Source organism: Mytilus edulis, chromosome 9, assembly GCF_963676685.1.
Source record: "Mytilus edulis chromosome 9, xbMytEdul2.2, whole genome shotgun sequence".
Taxonomy (NCBI): Eukaryota; Metazoa; Mollusca; class Bivalvia; order Mytilida; family Mytilidae; genus Mytilus; species Mytilus edulis.
Window position 1 is genome coordinate 49,840,197 of NC_092352.1, and position 16,689 is coordinate 49,856,885.

General features: G+C 31.0%; 1 protein-coding gene across 1 annotated transcript in view; it reads left to right on the forward strand.

Annotated features, from left to right (window-relative positions):
• The first annotated feature begins 15,166 nt into the window (after positions 1-15,166).
• Positions 15,167-16,689, forward strand: part of LOC139489749 (uncharacterized) — a 34,177-nt gene continuing 32,654 nt past the window's right edge. The window contains exon 1 of the mRNA XM_071276517.1: positions 15,167-15,299. Within this exon, the coding sequence (XP_071132618.1) occupies positions 15,236-15,299 (64 nt within the window). The 5' untranslated portion in view covers positions 15,167-15,235. The remainder of the gene's footprint in view (positions 15,300-16,689) is intronic.

Here is a 16,689-nt window from a genome sequence, read left to right on the forward strand (position 1 = left end):
AATAAATCACATTACTCATACAAGTAAACGTTACAATACTCACTCCAAAACGGTTCTCAAGCACATGTTTACTTTATCATTGAGGAGCTCATACGTTTAGTACATGACTGATTCGGGTGTCCCAGTTCAATGTATTCTGTGTAAGACTGATTCAGCGTCTAATGTTGTGAAGGACGATATAAGGTGTCAAATTTGGTGGCTCTTATGTTGTACGGTTTTGTGCTGTTTCGTCATGAGAAAGTTGTTCTTTCTTTTTCATGGTTTTTTACATTACGGATTTTGTCATTTTGTGTTGTCTACTATTTTCATTACTCGGCGCTATGATTTTTAAATCAATGTTCCCTTTTTATGCTAAGCCTGTTTTTTTATTCATTCAAGTAAGATTAGTTTATTCGATACGAATACTGTAAATTCAGAAATTATTGCGAGGTTTTTATTGTTGCCAAAATTGCGATAGAGTTGTAAACGCAATAATTTAAACTCGCATTTTAAAATATTTTATATGAATAAGAAAGGATTTTTCCAAAATCGTAAAAAAATAAAATCGCATTTAAGTCTAAAAATGACAAAATCGCAATAATAAATGCACGCAATAATTTCTGAATTTACAGTATATAACAGGTCGCCACATTAACCTTGACAATTGATTTCGTATTCAAATCAATTTCTGTGAATTAATACTTGTGCAACTTACAAAATATCCTCGATATTTGTGGGTAGCTAAAATAATTGAACATGTTGAATTGATTGATGCTTCTACATAAAACCTACACTGAAAAAAAAAGTAACTGTTCATAATGTCTGAAGGAAAGGAGTATACTTTTCATTCTATTTTAGATCAAACTCATTGTAAAGTCAAAGAATGGAATACTGCGCGAATAATATCATCATATGAAACATTTCAATATGTGAGGTACAAATCAGTTATCAAAGGTACCAGGATTATAAATTTATACGCCAGATGCGCGTTTTGTCTACACAAGACTCATCAGTGACGCTCAGATCAAAATAGTTAAAAAGCCAAACTAGTACCAGGTTGAAGAGCACTGAGGACCCAAAATTCCAAAAAAGTTGTATAAATATATGATATCAAGTTAAGGCCACACGGCACATATTTGTTTTATCTATGATCCAGGGGGCAAAAACACACGAAAAAAATAACCATATCAGTCAAAGGAAAATATGGACAGAATATCCATTCTAACAATAAACTCGTCCTAAATACTAGCTATAGGAATACAAATTAAAAGCAAGATATCTGTTGTGTCTATGAAATACTCATTAGTGACTTCGAATCAAAGCTTGAAAAATGTCATATTGAGTACGAAAAGGATGAGCCTTAAGTACTCAAAGTTTCGAACGGTTTTAAGGAATAGAGGTTACCGTAATGTATTTATAATACTCGGAACGAAAATCTCTACCCTTTTTATCATATCTATAGTTTTGTTAACAGTTAATCCATTATTTTGACCATATTAATGATACATTTGTAATCAATGATAAAAAGTAAAATCTCAACAATACTGAACTCAGTGGAAAATTCAAAACGTAAAGTCCATAATAATATATATATAATTTATTAGCCTCCTATTGGAGACTATATAAAAAAGCAAAGACAATTACAATTGATCATATACAAACAACACGAGTTTTTATTTACACAAAGATAGTTAATAAAGACAGGATCACGACGAAAATTTCAATTATTTACATATGTTCTTTACAGTTTGAAAATAATTTGTGTACTACTACATTGTAGTAGCAGTTGCGGTTCGGCAAAAATTTACAAGAATTGTAATTAAAATTTACACACATGAAGTTAAACTCTTTGCGTTCCTAATTATCTAAATCAAAATCGCTGTCACAGGCAGAATACAATTTATCAATTTATTGTCAGTCATATTTCCTAAGTAAACACTAAATGTAATCGGGTTTATGTCTACAACACTCCTCCAAAATTGATCTCGAGCATCAACTATATAGTCACATGATAGTATCACATAAGTACAAGGATCATCAAATAGTTTATGGATTGTTCATGGATTTATGAGTTTGAACAGCGGTATACTATTGTTGCCTTTTTTTACTACATTTATCACATAATATTCTGTTGTTTTGTAAGTTTTTAACGTATTATACAGCACGTTAATGTAACAAAATGGGCATACCTGCGCATCAGTGGGTGACGTAGTGTTACTCTCCACGCCGCATGTTGTACACAACACGAGTGAATGTCTTTAAAAACAAACAAACCGGGATCCACTGCAATAAGATGATGCCACAATGTGATAAATTGACGACTTGACTATCGATTTCCAAGTTGCAGAACTTTGAAATTGTCCATCATTGAACAACAACTGATCTATATTAATAAGAATTTACAGACTTTTACATGAAAGATATATAAACCCAAACCTATGTAGTATCTAAGTTCAATAACTATATATACGTATAGTACACATGTGCATATAATAACAAGTTATCAGAAACGTCCTTGCTTACATAATGGATATTGAAGTATTCCAAAAAAAATCACATTACAATCTCAGTGACTCTTTATAAAACTCTGAAAGATAAGACGATAAAATGAAACAGGTAAACACAGAAGATTTTTGATATCGTTCATTTACCCTCCTCCTTTGATTATGCATCAACGTCATCTTCAAATATACTAGGAAAATGACAGAGCTGATGTAAAATATTAATATATTTACAGTCTTTTCTTAAAAAACTATAAGATTTCCTAAATTGTAATTCACTTTCTCAGCAATGCACATGCAGGAAATGGATCAACTCGGTCAATTTTTCGGCAAATTTAATGTTAAAAATGAATGATAATCATATTGTACACAAATTTGAGACATATACGATTTTCAAAGAGGGCATTTCCAAAATTGTTAAACTTATTTCAATGTTTAAGAGTTGTTTTGATTAGGTATATCAATTTGTCATCAAACTCAAACTTCGTTTTACTTTTTACTTGAAAGAGATAACCTTTTTGTTTTATTATTTTTTCAGCTGAAGTAAATGGATTGTTAAATTTGGATTGTTTACATTTAGACGTGAAATACAGGAACGTTAAGTATCAGCCATTGCCTTGTAATTACCCGTACACGGCCATCTGCAAGCCAAAACAACCAGGAGATCAAGCTGTCGTTAGACAGTGTCAAACTAGTAAATATTTAAATTTGTATATTTCTTATGTATATAAAACTTAGGTGACATGTTATAACTGTCAATGCGGCAACTTTCCGGCAAAGTTCAATTGAAATGGATTCTACCAACAATAGACAATAGTACGGCCTTCAACAATGTTAAAATTTCCAACCGTATAATCTTAGCTTGCAGGCTGAAACATTGAAACATGAAAAATACGGAATTATTAAATTGAGAAAATTAACGGCACAAAACAATAAACGAAAAACAAATAGGACAAACATCAACAAGCAAGAACCATTAAAATACAGGCTCCTGACTTTGGTTAAACATGTTGTTAAGCGATTAGTCCTCCCCTAACCTGAGGCAGTTGTGTAACAGCACACCATAAGAAAAAACTATCAAAATCAGTTGAAAATGACTGAACTCATCAGATCGATTCGAAGCATTAAACATGTCTTACAAAATCTCAGACCGGACAAAGCAGGGTACATCCCTAACAACAAAAGACTGAAAGTACATATCTGAGGGTACTGTCAGTTGCTGACAGCTAGTTCATCGCCAATATCAACTAATAAAAGAAACCATGTTTCTATGGCTAATATATCAATCAGTACACATACAACATCCAATTAATTTAGTATAACGACTTCATGAACATCCAGAGAAAAACATGACCTTGTGTTATGCCAAAACATTTGTATCGACAGATTGTCGTACTGTACCAGTCCTTTAGAGTTACAAAAAGAACTAAAAGGCATTTGTAAGGGAAAGGCTAACGAGATATTTAAACTAATATGCCAAAAACATTCTGAAAAAAACCCCGACTAAAATATCAATAACACTTCACATAGCACAACATTAACAACTAAATAATGAACATCGCGAGCCCGACCAAGTCACAAGGGTGATCTTCGGTGCTCCAGATTTGAGACATATACGAAATACAGATACGTTAAGTATATTCCAATACCTTGTGAATGCAAGTACACGGCCATCTGCAAACCATCTGCAAACCCAAACAACCAGGAGATCCAGCCATCATTAGACATTGCCAAACTAGTAAAGATATAGTTGTGCTCATAACTTATAAGTTCTCAAAAGACGAATAAAAAGATAGAAACAATGAAATTAGGTTGTTTATAAAGAAATGGCAACAATACCACAGAGATATTTATAATTATATGTTAAAATTAGACTGGCAATGTCATTATAAAAAAAGAGTAAATGTCATTTTCAATTAACAAAATTTCCAAAAGGATAAATTAAGGCGACAGAGTTTTAGTGATGTTCAAATCTCATAATTCGATTTCAAAGATACAAATCAAGGTAACAAACGAAAACCTAGTAAATCCATTGGAAAAAAAACCCGGAGGAGTTGATATTGGAAGAGTTTTCTGCATATAATAGATTAAGGTGTATATCTAAAAAATCTTAAGAAATCTTAAAAAATTACTGGAAAATATTGCCAATATTTTTTTTAATTTTGCATGGATTTTTGTCATTCTTTTATTAGTTGTTGCATGTTCTAAGTCCGATTGCAAACATATCGAGCATATTCAGGTCAAGATCAATCACAACAAAATTAATTAAACAAATATTTTGAAACATTGGAATGGTCGATCAATTTCGTCTAACGATTACACTATATTCATATTTCATAACATAGTAATGTGATCATGTCAGCATGGTATGATATTTTTCATATGAAAATTACCATGATTTCTAAATTAACCCTTTACAGGCAATGGTATCACCACAATCGCTAGAAATCAACCAGAATCAGAGCAGAAACCGGAGCCTACTCCAAAATCGTTAAGTACGGAAACCGTGCATAAAACTAGTTTTGTATCGACGACATCTGACAATAAGAGTACAAATTCAGTCAAAACTTCTTCTCCAAAAGGCACGTCGACAAATTTTGTATCGAAGAATTCAGAGTATACAGACCTTTTCACACACGACCATTCTTTTTCATTGACCAGATCCGTTTTAGTATCCTCATCGTTATCAAGTTTAAGTGAAACTACTGTCATTAAACGCACAGATCATCATACATTAACTATACCATTGGATAATGAAAACAGAACAATTATAAATGAAACTACAAATACTGATTCATTTTATATAACCACTGTTTCAATAGGTACGTGAATTTAATTAACTTCTACTTATATTGAATGATTGTTTTCATAACATCAAGCAACTATATTCAAAATTATAATGTTATCATAAATATTCCGTGCAAGGTTTGAAATTGATTCAACTGTGATGTATACCAAATTACCACATTGTCTGAAGAAAATGTATACAAGACTGGGATAGACATTTAGCTAATCGGAAGCTTTTTGATCATCAAGGTTTTGTGACGAGCTTTACTTAACATGTTGAGAGTTTTCCATTTTCTCAGAACTAAAATAAAGAATGAAACAGAAAATTATAAAGCAAACAAACAAAAATTCAAACATATTTTATCATTACTAAATTACCTATGAGACTAGAAAAATTGAAGTAAACATTATGAACAAACACACGGATGATGTGTATGACATCGTATATGTGCATGAACACTGCGAACGTCAATAAAATTTGTAAGAATAGGTACATGGCAATGTACTGTAAATATTTTCACACAGTATCACACGACAAGAAACGTTTGAACATACCAATTTCGACAAAACTAGCCAATGCCTTATTACATCCGGATATATTGCATTTATTCTGTATGGACTGTGGATATTATTATATATAAAAATAGATATTTTGATTATAGTAGGTATTAGCAATGCAAGTACCATTACAAAATCTAGCAGAATGCCAAGTAATATTGTGTTATTAACTGGTTATTTCTGTATTGGTACTGTTATAGATGCAAGGGTAGCTGAATTGGACCCAAAACCCAAAGAGTCCACGTTATATACGACTGATCGAGAATCTATAACAGGGCCAGTACAGAATGAGTTAGTTCATAACTCTTCCATTGTAACATTTTGATTCTTTGACTTTGATTCAAAATTATCAGAAAATTACCGAAAACAAGATACATTTGTATTTTCGAAGTCCTGATAGATTTTTTATCAACATCTCTGTCACCTTTGGAGGATGTGTTTTTCAGCAATCAATCGGCAGTCCAATTGGAACTAGCTGTGCTTCCTTCTTGCCGACTTGTTCCTTTATCCAAATTAATCAGATTTTATACAGGAACATCTTGGAAAGAAAACAAGAATTGTGTAGTATCCTTCAAGTTTACTATTCGCTATACAGATGATGACCTCAAGTTAAAATTTGGTCACTTTGTTGAACGAATCTATCCAATTAAACTTAAAATAAAGAATACAATAGATACACTTTAGTCTGCCTCATATCTTAAGTTAAGTCAAGGAATTTACATAGAGTCAGTTGAAAACAGAACTAAACGGCAAAGGGATGATTACATTTACCAAATTGTGAACTTTCCATTTCTATGTATCAACATGGCAAATGCGCCTGCATACGGAGTATAAATTTCCCATTTAGTATAAGCTTGTTCTTCCTATATTGATTGCCATAATAGAGGGTTGCTGCTTACAAAGAATCTATCAAATATAGAGTTTCAAGTGGCGAAGTTGAAGTCATACCGTCGTAAGTTTTACGGACGCCAACACCAGTTGGCAAACCTTTGTGGCATATCCGTTTCAAAAATGATAACGAATACGTTCTAAATTCTTAAATACCATCCCGTATCACTTTTCTCGAATGTGACCTAACAATTTACACTTATTACCGGGTTTGTAAAAACAGGAGAACCTGAAATCACGCCCCATTTTTGAAAGGGTATGTGTTGCTCAGTTTTTAGTTTTCTATGTTGTGTTGTGCGCACAATTGTTTATCTATTATTCTTTATTTTAGCCATGGCGTTGTCTGATTACTATTCTACAGATGAGTTTGCCACTGCATAATCACAATAGTTTGAATGTAAAAAAAAAACACCGCCCATACCGAAAGTGCTCCTATACTATTATCATTGTCATATAATTAAGAAACTTGATTATTTTTTATAATTAAGACTAATGTATATTTCTCTGTATTGATTTATAACCATGATAATAGACAAATCAGCATGTTTTGGATTAAAAAAAATCTATACATGGATAAATAACGGAAATGAAATACACACAAACTGTTATCTCAGTATTTCCCTTTGCATACATCTTCAACTATTTCTTTCTTCGTGTTCCTGAGTCTTGAATTATTGGAACATGTTTTACATGGAGCAAGTCTTCACCATCAAGCCATACTATTAGTAGTTAGCTTAGCAGAAATAAGGACATAAGTATAGGGACAAAAGTTTCCCCTTCCAAAAGATCGCAACAAGACCTTATCCAATCCTGTTGAAATGATTATCATAGGTACATATAGTGTGACTTTTCTTTTTTGTTGTTTATCGAATTTAGCATCTCCTTTCTGACAGGATTTTATAGCACATTTATACTAGCCGCACATTTCAACGGTTCCCAATTTGGCCAATGCTTCATTGTCGAAAAATTGCAAAGACAATATATATATACCAAGTTACCATTTTGGTTATAACATAATGAAATAGCTGATCAATTGTTTATTTATCTGTTCATAAAAGAACCCTCAAGATATCAGAATGTTTTATAATATATATATATTTCATCCGATGAATAACTTCATTAATCAAATTTTGACATGAAAGTTCGTGATTCAAAACTGTCTTATTTTTACCATTTTAATGTAACTCTGAATTTTTATTATAGCTGGTGTAGTATTTTTTGGTATGGTGATGGTGGCATTGCTTTTGATTGTACGGACAAGGTATGTGAAATAAATGCGTAAGACTTGTTGCAATGTGTTCATGTGCAATATAACGGACACTTGTATGTTCATGACAATGAACAATGTTGACCTTTAAAAAAACTTGCAATGCTCTATTCAAAATTTAATTTCAAATAAAATGTTGATAAATTGTAGTACATTTGATTTTTATATCACATCTCCGTGAGCAGAATATTTATATATTCGTATCTGTTTTAACAAAATATAGAACTAACGTTATTTTAAAGATATTCAGGTTTTTACGGGAAATTCTTTAAAGAAGAACACATATGTTGCTTTCCCCCTGAGTGGATTAAATCTCCTAATTTGCTGAATATTTCATATACAAATTAACGCGATTGATCAATATTTATATCGAAATATTCTATCCATTTAGTCTATGTAGTAAGGTTTATTGGTTCCAAAATCCATAAAAGCGCTTTGAACGCGTGCAATTTATAAATTATTGGTTTTCGTTGGTTTTGCGTTCATGAGTTGAAAGCTGGTGGGTTTTTTTTTAATCCAAAATAAATAACCGAAAATTCACAAGTTTGTCGATATAAAAAGCATAGTTATCTAGCTGATCTGACATCGTTTATTTAAAAACAAATCATTATAAAGTGAAACGAAACTATTAAGGTCGTTTGAAAAATTGCATAAGCTGCTCGTACATATGAACTTTTCGATGTATATGTTTTAAAGCGTTTTAGAAAGCATCCTTAATTTATTCCAGCGATGTTGTTGCTTTTTAGTGTTAAATTGACATAGTTGTCTTTTTTGTCAATTTGGGATTTTTATCTATTTTTAGAACAAACTGCATATTTTGTCAACTTCTTTGTTATAAATGAACGAAGTACACAACCAAGTTATTTGAAAAGAAAAACATTGATATGGCATTTATATGTTTCTGGTCAAATCATTTCTTGTACCACTCACCTATTTTTCAATAATTTGGCAAATGAAACTGACTTGTTTGGATATAAAATTTCATTACTCAAAAACTACGTATTGCACATACACAATTTTTGCACCGAGTTAGTTTCTGATCACGATATTTTTTTTTTAAAATTAATTGATATTCTCCACTTGTTTAACATGTTTTGGAAATGATACAAGAACGAGATTTCAACGATACTCATACGTCAGAAGAAAACTCCTGAAGCATTTCTCATTTAATAATCAACTTATATTTTTTGTATTACAAAGGAGGAAGAAAGCTCGTTCAGAAGGTAATATTGGTCGACAACCTAATACTAAAAATGAAAACAGGTCATATGAAAAACCATGGGATGAGTTGAAGGTCCTTAATATAGGCATTTCTAACAGCAAAATTTATGATATAACAAAGAATCAAACCAGCCCTGAATGCCAAATTTATGATGTAGCGAAAGATCACTATCACCACCTTGATTTTGATATAAGAAGTAAGCAGTGTAAATTTGTGGAAGCGGAATATGATGTGTCTATGCAAACAGTGACATTGCCCATGCCAGTAATACATAATTCATTATCAAACAATTCAATGCCGAATTTCGTGTTCCAACGTGAGGAAAGAAGGCGTTCATCATTAGATTTTTCTCAATGTTCTCTGTCATATAAGGAGGCTGCAAATGAAAATGTAGCATATTGTGATACTGCAATAGTTCACACCAAGTTCTTGTATGATCTACCAAATCAATCTGAAGGGTAATCAAACAACTAAACAGCTCCTAGAAGACTGAATTTTGTCTCAACAGTTACAAAAATCATGGTCAAAATATGCATGTATATAATTTATAATCAATCACATACTTTTATAAAATCATGACACATAATAAGATATGGATATATTATGTTCATGTTTTAAAGTAAAGTAATTAAACAATGACCATATTATTTACATTTTTATTGCTCAACTGCACATGCAACTTGTTCAACAGTCAATAACACATCTTTACACTTTGCTGGCTTAGCAATTAGCTTCCTTTTGCTTTCCATATAGTTATTTTCATACGGGTAGACTTTTCTTTACCATGAATTCTACAGTTCTCTCTCTTGTTTACATTTATATCAACTAAACAAATAACACATGGTATTTTACAAACGTCATACTTTATATCTCCCAATTGATACGATATTCCCGTGCTTGCATTTCCTATCATGATTTTCTTGATAGAGGTTTGCTGCTCACAAGGAAGCTATTAAACCAAGAGTTCCAAATGGTGAAGTTGAAATCATCCCTTCGTAAATTTTACGGACGCCATCACGAGTTGGTTGACCGTTATGGAATAATCGTTTCACAAATGATATCGGATATGTTCCTTACGTCGTAACTACAATCCCCTTCCCTTTCATGAATATGACCTACCGAATTAGACTATTTACCGGATTTGTAATCACATAAGCAACACGACGGGTGCTACATGTGGAGCAAGATCTGCTTACCCTTCCGGAGCACCTGAGATCACCCCTAGTTTTTGGTGGGGTTCGTGTTGTTTATTCTTTAGTTTTCTATTTTGTGTCATGTGTACTATTGTTTTTCTGTTTGTCTTTTTTCATTTTTAGCCATGGCGTTGTCAGTTTGTTTTAGATTTATGAGTTTGACTGTCCCTTTGGTATCTTTCGTCCCTCTTTTATATGATTCAACACCAATTCAGTGACACATGTTATGCAACATGTGTATGTTTCTCATAAGATAATTGACTGATTACCTCTTTCTGACGAGTTTCGCTCTTTTTGACAATTTCAGAATGCTTCCTCTGTTTTTCTGCTTATTCGCCAAATTGTAGCAAAATATATATTTATATATATTCTATATGTGATATATTTGATACCGCTCTTTACTGATTGGGAACATGATCGGGAAGGAAACGGTTGCGCTTTACTAATTTTCCAATTTTCTCTCATTGTGTAACGTTAATGTATCAATACAATTGTATGATTATGTTACGGATGTGACCTACGATGGTTCAAGGTTATTGAATATGATTTTTTTGTCTTATTCGTTAACTATTGCTTACAACAACATTAAAGCAAAACAACAAGTTGTCAACTTGCGAACAAAATTTAAAAACACCTGGATCGTAATTACAACCCATGCGGCTTACTATACCTTTTCTTTATAAATGTAACTATTTAGGTTATATGTTATGTAAATCTGATTTACATTTTTACGTTAATGTTTATCTATGATTGACTTTGTTTTAATGATTATAAAATGTATTTTAACTCTAGGCGTTCTTAAAAAATAAACATGTATATTAGACATGTTTGACCCAAAGTAATTTGAATGGAAATTGTTTCTATTTTGATGTTGTTTTATTTTATTTTTTTTAAATGGAATCTTAATCATGATAATTGATCATTTGTATTTAACAGGTTTTATGATCGGCTGAATAGTTCGACAACAAAGTAATAATTGACATGTATAAATGTTTTAGCATGTATTTTGAAAAAAATAACGTCGAAATACAATCGCGAAATAGTGTTTTACTTTACAAGTTGTTTAGGGTATTCTAGTATTAAACTTTTATCTGATTTGATTTTTGGGTTTATAAGACTGTAACAAAATAATTGGTGAAGAAAAAAAAACATATGGTGATGCACTTCTTTTTTTGCTACGACCCTTTCACAATTAAACTTTTTTTCATACTTTCTATAAAGATGAAGTGGACCAATCTGAATAAATCTTACTTAAACAAACTATAGGTAAGTGTTAAAACAAGAAAGTTTTATCATATTTTGTGTAAAATTTACCATGCTGTCAATTTTCTATTTTTGTGATTTTTCTCAGTTTTAAGAACAAAATGCATATTTTTTCAACTTTTTTGTTATACATGATTAAAATAATACACATCACAAGAAATTTGAAAAGACCAAAATGATATGGAATGTACATGATTTTCACAAAATTTTGGCTAAAAATACTGACTTGATTGGTCGTAGAATTTGAAAACTGGATTACTCAAAAACCGTTCTTGTAAATGCACAATTTTTTCACAGAGTTATGTTTGATTATAATATTAATTTTAATCATTGATATTTTCCACTTGTGTTACATGTTTTGAAAATAATTCAAAAACGAGATTTCAACGAGACTGAACGAGACTGAACGAGACTGATAAGTCAGAAGAATATTCTTAAGGTGGTATCCAACACTTTGACTAAAATTAATTTGGCTCGTTTAATTTTTATACAATTTTGACAAAATATTAACTTTGACCCTTTGAAAAAAATATAAAAATTCCAGAAAACTTGAAATAATCACTTTCTGGAAAATATTGGTTGGATATATAGCAGTTTGAAAAACACTCAATTTGATCAATGAAAAACTTAATATTTCATACAACGTAATTAAAACGTTTAGCTGATTTTACAGTGTTATCTTCCTGTAGTATTAACAACCACCTTTTCAACTGCTGGAAAATGTATTTGTTTTGTTCATTGAAAATCTTAGGAAAAAAGAAAATGTTTGCATTCCATTAATATAGGTCACAAATTGTATTATGTGTTTTGCCGTTCGCAATTAAAGAACGAACGAAAATTATTTCTTCAAACTAAATTTTCAAATAGTTCAAATATAATGTCAATTTGTTCACTGTTTATTACTGAAAAGCAATCAGTTTCAAGAAAACTGTGTTTACTTATTAATTGTATTAATACAAAAGTTATTCCCCCAATGTAAATGCAAAGATAAAAACACAAAAATACTGAACACCGAGGAAAATTCAAAAAGGAAAGTCCCAAATCAAATGGCAACATCAAAAGTTCAAACACATCAAATGCACAATCGTCGTACTGGTTTCTGTCTATTGAGTTAAATCTAGTGTAATACATGTTACTTAACATGCATATATATGTATGCCATTATAATGATGTACTACTTAATTTTAGAATATTGTACTGCATTTGTTTACTTCAATTGTTGTATTTATATTTATATTATACAAACATGTTGTATGTCTTTTTCGTGTCTCTGTAAACTTGTATTTAATTTTTTAAAGAATAAAATATCTATATATCTATTAAACTGAATGACTTTGTGGCATGATTAATGCGCAATATGTGCAAGAAAATTGGTACCTCTTATTTTATTACTACAACTATTCGATATTTCTGTTGTAAAACTGTTTGTCAAGGATAGTTATTACCAGCCTAGTCATGCTAGTGGCTAGTATTTTGGTACTGGCATGATTAAACGTTTTTCGTGTTTCGATTGCTATTTACTGTAACATTTATAAAACTTTAGAAATCAGTTTCAATTAAGTAGAGGTCTGATTCCTTGTACGCTTTTGGCTCAACTTAAAGTCTTTTCGAATGATCAGTTCTTCAACGTCTATATGAGGTTTTGGAAATGAATATATTATGGCCTGAAGCATCGTTGAAATAAATCAAATTTGTCGAAATATGCATTTGGTGCATTTTTGTTGTTAATATTTATATTATTCAGGTTTACTTAATATTTAACCTGTTTAATACCTGAATGATGGCAGTCAAAGTTTATCGGGAACATTTGTCATTCAAACGTCTATATGAGGTTTTGGAAATGAATATATTATGGCCTGGAGCATCGTTGAAATAAATCAATTGTCGAAATATGCATTTGGTGCATTTTTGTTGTTAATATTCATATTATTCAGGTTTACTTAATATTTAACCTGTGTAATACCTGAATGATGGCAGTCAAAGTTTATCGGGAACATTTGTCATTCAAATGAGAATAAAAGTATATCAGGTGAAAAAGAATTGTAAACAAATCGCACACTCTTTAAGTTGAGTCTTTTGTAGACAAAACGCGCGTCTAGCGTAAATATGAAATTTCAATCCTGGTATCTATGATGAGTTTATTTACAACCACTTGGTGGATGCTACTGCTGGTGGAGATTTAATTCCCCGAGGGTATCACCAGCTCAGTAGTCAGCATTTCTGTGTTGACCTGAGTTATCATTGATATGTTCATAATTATAAATTAACTGTTAACACAATTTGGATTTTTTTAAATGCTAAGGCTTTTCTACCTCAGGAATAGATTAACTTGGGTGTATTTGGCAAAAAATTGATTTCTGGTTAATTCGTCAACAGAAAAACATAGAGAGTAGGAAACATAAACAAAACTAAATATGTTTCTTACATATTTATATTCAGTGAAAGAAACAGTAAACGGACACATTCATATTTTTTTCAAAACAATAACGATATTTACCGACTATGAACCAAAACGCGCGTCTGGCGTAAATATGAAATTTTAATCCTGGTATCTATGATGAGTTTATTGGAGCAATGCAAAACAATACACATCTGTAATCGTGTAAACGAATGACACCCAATATTAATATTAGAAATGCTCTGAGATGTGATGGGTTTTTAAAATCATCATATTGTGTAAATTGCTTGTCTCTTTTCAATAATTTCCAGGTGTACTATTTCTGGAGTATCATCTTAACCAAATTTGTATTAGTTAGCTATACTGAAACAGGTAATACACATACTTTAATAGAAACATAACATAAAAAGACTACTTAATCTCTATTCCTCGAGGAAAGTGTATTGTTCTCGCCATTCAATGATAGCCCTGTAGGAGAAACTATATAGAGAGTATCATATGGCTTTTTCAATATCGCATCCGTATCAACCCGAGACACCAATAAAAGCTCTGCTCGAGGGATTATATTGGTTGAGGGTTGATACGGTGTGTGATATTAAAAACCATATCATATACACTTTATTATATACATTTACCTCAAGTTGATGTTTTTTATGTGACATGACGTCATACAGATAAGGAGTTTTGAAATGACGTCATACAGATTATAGGTTTGACATGACGTCATACAGATTATGGATTTGATAACGCTTTGCAACAGTGACTGCAATCGATGACGTAACGTCATACAGATTAAAGGTGTGATAAAGCTTTTGCAACCGTTCTGATATCGATATCATCACGGGTGTCTGATACAGCACGCTTGCCATTGATTGTATTACACATACAATGTATCTGTATTTACTACTAAGTATATAATAAATATATATACAGGTGTTCTTCCATAAACTCGTAATACATTCAAAAGTAAACCATGTGATATTATCTTAGGATTTTGTTTTATACATAAATACATTTGTATATATCTTCCTGTTGATTGTGGATTTGTGAAGTAGTTATTGTTTTTAAGTAGATCAAGGAGACGAATCAGTTGTTTTCGAAAAACATGGTGTTGTTCATATCTTGTATTCGCCCATGTAATAAAGTTCACGGAAAGTAGCAACAGCTGTTAGCTCTAAAATGTGCCGCAGTTTTATTTTTTATTTAGGGACAATATATATTATGATACTGGTTATAGAAGCAGGTAAGTCGAACACCTTCTGGATTCAACTTTTGTATGATACTTCATTACACGATAAGTTTAACTCAGTTCCCTGTAGCCTTACCTATATTTAAAGCGTTCTGCAATCATTCAATATGTTATGTTTATGCTGTTTAGTCTTTTTTCATTTTGACATATTTGTATAACTCGCACTTCTTATATTCATAGTATGTTTATTAGTTGAAGAAGGGATATTCTTAATATGTACGAGCACAGGCATTCATATTATATCATTTTCTTGTTTTCATTTTAAATACTGCATAAACATTTATTTTAATTTATTTGTTACACGATTGGCACTGTTTAGGAGCTAAGATTTAAACGATCTTGATATTGTTCTCTGTAAAACAAGGTAGCTTTGAGTAAAATTGTAGAACTTTCATAAAAAAAAAAAAATAATTGTAATACATTTTACAACGTAAAACGTAACGTACAAATGTAAAGATTATGGTATTACAGATAAAAGTTATCTTAGTTTAAATAAGGAATGATGGAAGTTTACACAGGTGTAAAAAAATGCATTGTAAAATTCCGTACACCCATAATTTAAGAAATAACCAAATTTATTTTTTATGAAAACTTTTTTTAAGTAGCTTATCTAATTCGTAATAACAACATAGCTAACTTTTCTTAACATATTAGCTTGCTCCTTAAAACAAATCAGCTCACTCGTTTAAACGACTAAGCTAACTCGTTATGACTTTTTTATACCTTTGAATAACATTTGATTTTTTTTTCGGAAGACATTTTTCTTCACATTTTCACATTTGAACACGATGTCACATATATCTTTCTTTCTTGTAACTTCGTTATAGGCATCTTGTTATGTTTATTAATTTTGAATTAAAACCATATTCATTTTGAAATGTAGGTTTTTCTACATGAGAAACCAAAACTTTCATTTCAAATCTAAAGACCTGTTAATTCACAAAAATGTAAATGCGCTTGCTTCTTAAAAAGAATATACTTTATTAAGAAAAAAGGCTAAAATCGAAAGTAAACTAAGCTTTCACACACATCACTAATGGCAGATAATTTGTCCATTTGATGTATCAATAGTTTTCCTACTGCCTTTTAGCAACTCAATGCCTCAATTGTATATTCTTACACTGTATTTCGTTTTAATAGTTGTAAATGGAGACAGTTAAAAAAAAGAATGAATAAAGAAATATTATCACTGCGAATAATTTAAATTAACTAGAAAATTCGGTGTTCCTATTATTAATCGATTCACAATAAAAAAAAATATGTATGAAAAAATAACAGAATATTAAGTACTTTTCTGTCTGAAAGTTTTGAGATGTCACTAATTTCAGTATATTTCTTAACAATTAAATGGGCCCCTTTATTTTTTATGGTCCGTGAAGGGATC